Genomic DNA, 6,471 nt, shown 5'->3' on the forward strand with positions numbered 1-6,471 from the left:
GAAGGGACAGTGGAGTATGTTAATGAGCCTCTCAAGACAGCAACACACTGAGATTTATGGACACAGAAGGCCAAATGTTAATCATTAGAGTAAATGCCAGCCTCAGAAGAACTGTTGCTCTGTGAGACCACCCAGGTGGCATGTCAAATTCTAAACAACAACCCCAGTGAACACTGATTTCCAATGAAGAAAACTAAGATGTACAAACAATACGTATTATGATCCAGCTATGGGAACAGTAGCCTGGTTGCCAGATGTTGAAATGTGTTCATTAAAAAAATGTTGTGCATACATTAATACTAAAGCTATGTCCCAGTTCAAGGTCTGCATTCTTCCAAGGGTGAATTCAAAGGCTGATTATGTCACAGCTCTGTGCAAAGGTTTTCCTGATGTGCAGGCGTTGTAAGATGAAGCCCACAAATTCCACAGAAAATTAAGTAGAAAGTAAAAGAATAGTGAGAATTCTTTCACTTGCTGCAATAGCACCCAATAGAATGCATACTTACACTGGGCCAAGGCCAAACACAAGCCCGACATACATCTGTAGGTGCTGTGATTTATTTTTTCATAAAATTACCATTTCAAGTAGTCAAGATTTATGGAAAAAACACAATTTGTGGTGTAAATTGGTTTTAAGCTCCTGCTGACAAACCAATAATAACAACAAAAAAAATCATATGAATGGAACCTGACAGCCTGTAAATGACAAACTGTATGGGTCCATGTACTGAATGAGTATTCCTTATGAATGGATATTTGCAAATGACGTGTGCTAGTTGCATTAGGATAGTGCAGTTTTCATGAAACATTGGTTGATGATCAGCATGTTTTTGAATGGTGAAATGAATCGATTCTCAGCTCAAGTCGTTTTTTTGGTAGTTTGGGATGAATGTATTTTTTGTAAAAGAAGATGGATAGCTGGTTGTTAGTGAGGAGACTGGGAGGATGCATAGACAGCCCTCACTGTCAGGCCAGGACTCGACTCGGGAATCAGATACAGTGACCAGTTCAAGGCAGATGCCGACTTTATTTAACTCACACAGAGAATTCAAAATCACTCCAGTCAGAGGCAGACAAAAACGTGATCACAGAAATTGCTCCAAGTGGAGGCAAGCAAAAACCAAAAAGAAAGGTGGAAACGCTCGGTGATCAGAAGAAACAATCAGACAGGAACACGTGAGGAAGGGCAAGTGACCTGAAACAAGAGGAAAGTTAATTTTCAAAATAAAACAGAAAGTCACAGAACAAAACAAAACACCAAAGTTTTTCTCACTTCACAGATTTGTTTTAGCTGCTCTCCAGCTTTATCTGACCTCCCTCCCTGGGAGACTGACAGAATACAAAATAAGAAAACCATTGGAACAGGAACATCACACACCACAGCTGTGTCCTGTGGCAACGTGTTTTTTCTTTCTTTTTTTTTTAACCATATTCACATCCATAGTACTGACTGTTATGTCACTGGTCTGGGGGAAGCCTCGACACAGAATGCTTTAAGCCCCCTCTCTTCCCACTCCCAAGAATGGCCAGCCAGAGAGAAGCACAATTCACATGTAGCATATTTATTTTTAAGACTCAAACTAAATACAACTAAAGATAAACCCTAAGCTTACCTACTTGATAAATAAAAAGACAAAACAAAAGACCTGAAATTAACCTACCTCCTAGTTTGAAAACAGGAAAAAGGGAGCATAGAAGGAATCATCTTCTCACTCCTACATACTGCTACTATGAGAAATGTAATGATGATTTCACATATTTACATTATATAAAGCTCTCACAAAACATGGGGGGGCATTCTCAGATGGAGATTATCAGGTGGAGCCTAACCAATCAGCTGGCAGCACACAGGAAAAGGCCACCTGCAAATCCAACATACTCACACACTCTGATGTGAACACAGGCCACATCAGTTACATGGTAGAAGTGTACCATGTCTTGTCTTGGCCTGCTGACAAAGACAAACAGCACACACGGAGGGAAAACAAACACTCAGATTGGATTGACATCAAACCCGAACCCTAATCATTCAGGTTAGGTTATATTGTCCTCAATATGTGAACAAATCACAAAGTAAGAATGTCAAAGAAAGAATCAAATAAAAGTCTGTGTTCTCACAGTTGTCTTATATAAAATGATTTTTCATAATTTTTAGCAATTAAATAATACTTCTTTTTGTGTTATTCTGAAAGTAAATCATCAAGTTTATTAGTGTCATGGATTGAGTTTTCTATGTTTGTGTTGGTCACATCCTGTTTTATTTTGAAAGTCTCATCTGCCCTTTGTGTCAGAAAGTTACGTCCTGGTCTTGTTCTGTTTCCCTGTTCTTGCTTGCATTCCCTGTCCTAATGTGGTTCACCTGTATCTTCTTTAGTTCAGGGTGTAAGTCTTGTTTTCAGTCCAGTCTTTGTCTGATTCCTGTCTTTGGCTGTTGTCTGTTGTCGTCTCGTTGCCCTTGATCCATGTTCACAGCCTTAGACACACTTTTAAGTTTTTGTTTTTTTAATTAAAAACGTTTATTTTTCACCACCACCCCGCTCTGCGCCTCCTACATTTGAGTTCTCACCCCCACTCGCTTGACAATTAGTAAATGAATCAGGGAAACATTTGTATGCAATTTTTATTATTTTTATTTTATTTTGTTGAATACTATTAATAAACTATGAATAACATATAATAACATGTTTACACTGTGGAAGAAAAGAGGAGTGAACCCCGGATAGGACTATCACAGGGCTGACATATAGAGACGTACATTGACAAACAAACATTCACACTTAGATCTATGGGCATTTTAGAGTCACCAATGACAGACATGCATGTCTTTGGACTTTGGGAGGAAGCCACACAAGCACAGGAAAATGTGCACCGAAACAAACTAATGACATTCTTCCTGTGGGGCAACAGCACTGACCTGCTCAGATGTAGAGATGCAGGTTCCAATCTCACTGTGTACGGTGTCAGTAGTAAACTGCTGTCTTCTTTGCTGCTGATGAGAGACCTTGAAATTTCAGGCATTAGGACCACATTGGACTGCGTTGTATCTTTAGGTGGTGTCATTTTTTTTTAATTAAGGGAGAAACTGGAGCACCCAGAGAAAACCCAAATACGCAGACATGATGAGATCCAAAAATCTGAGACCACGCTATGATCTCAGGCCACACTGTGTAATTGTCTCTCTTTATTCGATAACATCTACTCTCTGACATAGTAACTTTGAGAACATCCTTGAAAAGAATCTACAGGCCCGATTGAAAAATTTACGCTTGGTTTTAACTTCGACAAATCCCTCAGTCTCAACCCCTTTGTCTTTGTTGTCCCCTTCCCCATCAACATTTTGACAAATATCTGAGGTAGAGGTTGCCTTGGTAATGGTTTGTGGCTTCACAACAGTCTTTGGTCTTTTCTCTTTGTTAGTAGACACTTTTGCAGCTTTATCATGGTTGTTGGTCTCGTTGGCTTTATCATCACATGATGGCAAATGAGAACTGAGGTTTGCATCAGCAGGAGAGTGTTTGGTGAAGATGAACGCGTGTTCCAGTGCTTGGATGGGAGTAAGTCTTTCTTCAGGTTCTACGTGCAGCATCTGTTTAAGGAAGCTTAAAAAGACATCTGTGTCCTTAGGGATCTCTGCCACTGCAGAGCGCAATGTCACAATGTCATTAAAACTGGTAACCCTGTCTAAAGCACCCATAGGGTGATTGGTTTTGGTGCCTTTAACAGACTTGCAACAGCTCAGTCCACACACTTTTTTCAGCTTCCAGAAAGACCCCCTACGCCCTTGAGAATGGTTGAAATGGTCAATGGTGTGAATTCCATTATTCAGCATCTTAGCACTGGGCTGACCCTGCACCTTAGTGATGACTCTCATTACCTCACGTTCACAGTGTAACGGATACAGATCCTGGCCGAGGTACATGTAAGCCAAAACACAACCGAGACCCCAAATGTCTATGGCCTCATCTACTTGGAGGCCAAGAATGACTTCAGGGGCTCTGTAGCCAATGGCCTGAACGACGGTGCCAGGCAGTACTTTAGAGACTGCAACCGTTGTGCCGAAATCAACCAGTTTCACCTTCAATGGATTCAACTGATGATTAACCAACATTATTTTATTTGGCTTGATGTCTGCATGTGCCAAACCAATGTCTTTGAGGGCATTCAGAGCCACCAACATCTGTTGGGTGATCACTCGAATTTGAGACACCTGCAGTGGCTTTCTTCTTAATTTCCTTTCAATTAAATCTTTTATACTCATGTCTAGCATTTCAAATGCCAAACAAATGTGTCCCTTGTGGTGAAAATGCTCAGTAAACCTGACCAGGTTGTTCTTGTCATAGTCAAGTTTCCTGAGTTTTTTTAGCACCCTCACCTCTCTTTTACCAGCCAAAGTGCCTTTCTTCACAATCTTCATGGCCATCTTCTCTTTTGTATCTAATCTTGTGCATTGGGCTAATTTTCCAAATTTCCCCTCACACCGGAATGACTCAATTAGGTATGCACCTACTTTACCAGAAATAATGTCATTTGTTTGTATAGGAAATGTTTGGTGTTTAGAGTCTTGACTAACAGAGCTATGTAACTTTGCCCTAGTTACACCAATTGTTTTTTTAACAGTGGCTGGGTCATCTGCTGGAGTTCCAGACTTGGAGATGATTTTTGTGACTTTGTCAAGTCTACTGGTGTTTGGTGATTTGTCATCAGTTGTGTTTTCCTCATCTGTGATTAAGGTGTTCTGGCAGGGAGTATATGTAAATTTACAGCTTGAAACTTTGGTAAATGTCTTCAAGCGCTGGGATTTATCAGGTGATCCTGTGAGGTGACATTTTTTCATTGTTGAAGGGGCTGTGAAGGTACTGGGCTCAGTATTTGTGTCATTCAGCAAGGGGGGGTTAATGAATTTGTGCTTTAGAGCTTCCTTGGGAGTGATTCTCTGTTTAGGATCTACATGCAGCATCTGTTTGAGAAGGCTTAAAAAATTTTTGGTGTCTTCATACTCATACGTGCTATCCACGTCACAAGGGTGAAACTTTTGCAGCTCCTCCAGTCTTTTGAGCGTGTGAAAGGAGCCCATGTACACTTCAGCCCTGGGGCTTTTATTTGAGCAACATCTAAGAGGGCACTCTCTCTTTAGCTTCCATTGATAAGGGGGGTAGATATCTTTGTAGAAAAAGCAACTTGTATTAGTGGCAGCATCCAGCAAATGATTACCAGGCTGACCCAGTACCCGTATGATCACTTTCAATGCCTCATATTGGCAGTGCAATGGAATAGGGTCCCAGCCAACATACAAGAAAGCCAAAACACAGCCTAGACTCCACATGTCCACAGCCACACCCAGCGGAAGGCCCAGGATGACTTCAGGGGCCCTGTAGCCAATTATCTGTATTATTGTGCCAGTGTGCATTCTGGAGAGAGGCAAAGCCATACCAAAGTCAATTAGCTTCACCTTGAAGGAGTGCAGGTTTTGATCCACCAACATAATGTTGTCAGGCTTGATGTCTGCATGCACCACACCTGTTTTCTTGAGGGCGTACAGAGCCATCAGCAACTGCTGTGCAATCATTCGAATACTAGGCAGACGTAATGGCTTTAAGCTTATCCTCTCTATGAAGCTTTCAACGCTCACATGCAGCATTTCAAATACCAAACAAATATGTCCGTTGTGTTCAAAATGCTCGATAAGCTTGATCAAGTTGTACTTGTCATGGTCTACATTCTTGAGTCGCTGAAGCATGACTAGCTCTCTGTTACCAGCCCAGGACTCATCTTTCCTCACAATTTTTACAGCCATCTTCTCTTTTGTGTCTAATCTTAGGCACTGTGCCACTTGCCCAAATGCACCTTTCCCTACAATCTTTTGTACTAGGTACCTATTTTGTCCACCAGAGAGAACATCATATTTTTCTAACTGAAGGTGCTTGTCAACATTTCGACGAGCAGCACGAATGAAAGTTTTCTTTTTATTCACAGTTTCTTCAGCAACAACAGTGTCATTTAAGTCAGTGTGCCCTGATGGTCTCTTGTTAGCAGGGCCTCTGTCTGCTGTGCTGCAGCCTTTGTCCGGGTCAGATGTGACTGAATTTATACTTATAACTTCGCTGGATGTCACAAACCTCTTGAATTTAACTGACAGTTCCTCGTGCTGGCATTTTTTTTTCGTCAAACGGGCCGCTGTCACATAATGGTTTGCATCCTTGGAAAAGTGTCTCATGGTGATGAATCGGTGTCCCAGTGCTCTGCTGGGGGTGATTCTTTGTGCTGCATCTGCATTCAGCATCCGTTTGAGGAGGCTGAAAAAGGCCTGCGTGTCCTCCTGGGCAGTGGGACTGTCCTCCTCAGGGAAAGTCCTAGCAATGTTGTTAAAACTGTCGCAGTTCTCAAAAGCACCCATTGAGCTGTCGGGTGTGTCTGTATTGGTGCAGCAGGGGAACTCACACTCTGCTTTCAGCATCCATGAAGAACCAGTGG

The 6,471-nt window shown here is 41.7% G+C and overlaps 1 protein-coding gene across 1 annotated transcript; it reads right to left on the minus strand.

The window, feature by feature from the left end:
• Positions 1 to 3,620: 3,620 nt before the first annotated feature.
• LOC115042071 (homeodomain-interacting protein kinase 1-like) lies at positions 3,621 to 5,794 on the minus strand. The gene is made up of 3 exons (XM_029500097.1): positions 5,212 to 5,794; positions 3,900 to 4,041; positions 3,621 to 3,636 (listed from the first exon to the last, which is right to left on the minus strand). Exons 1-3 carry the CDS (start codon positions 5,792 to 5,794, stop codon positions 3,621 to 3,623), a joined length of 741 nt encoding a protein of 246 aa, XP_029355957.1.
• Between the last annotated feature and the right edge of the window lie 677 nt (positions 5,795 to 6,471).

This window comes from Echeneis naucrates, chromosome 4, assembly GCF_900963305.1.
Source record: "Echeneis naucrates chromosome 4, fEcheNa1.1, whole genome shotgun sequence".
In the NCBI taxonomy this organism is placed as follows: domain Eukaryota; kingdom Metazoa; phylum Chordata; class Actinopteri; order Carangiformes; family Echeneidae; genus Echeneis; species Echeneis naucrates.

What these genes read in the sequence shown, in the direction of transcription:
- LOC115042071 (XM_029500097.1), bottom strand. Translation starts at nt 5,794, where the DNA reads ATGGCTGTAAAAATTGTGAGGAAAGATGAGTCCTGGGCTGGTAACAGA. An exon ending in ACGGGTACTGGGTCAGCCTG is followed by an intron (nt 4,042 to 5,211) that starts GTAATCATTTGC and finishes CAACGGTTGCAG; the next exon opens with TCTCTAAAGTACTGCCTGGC.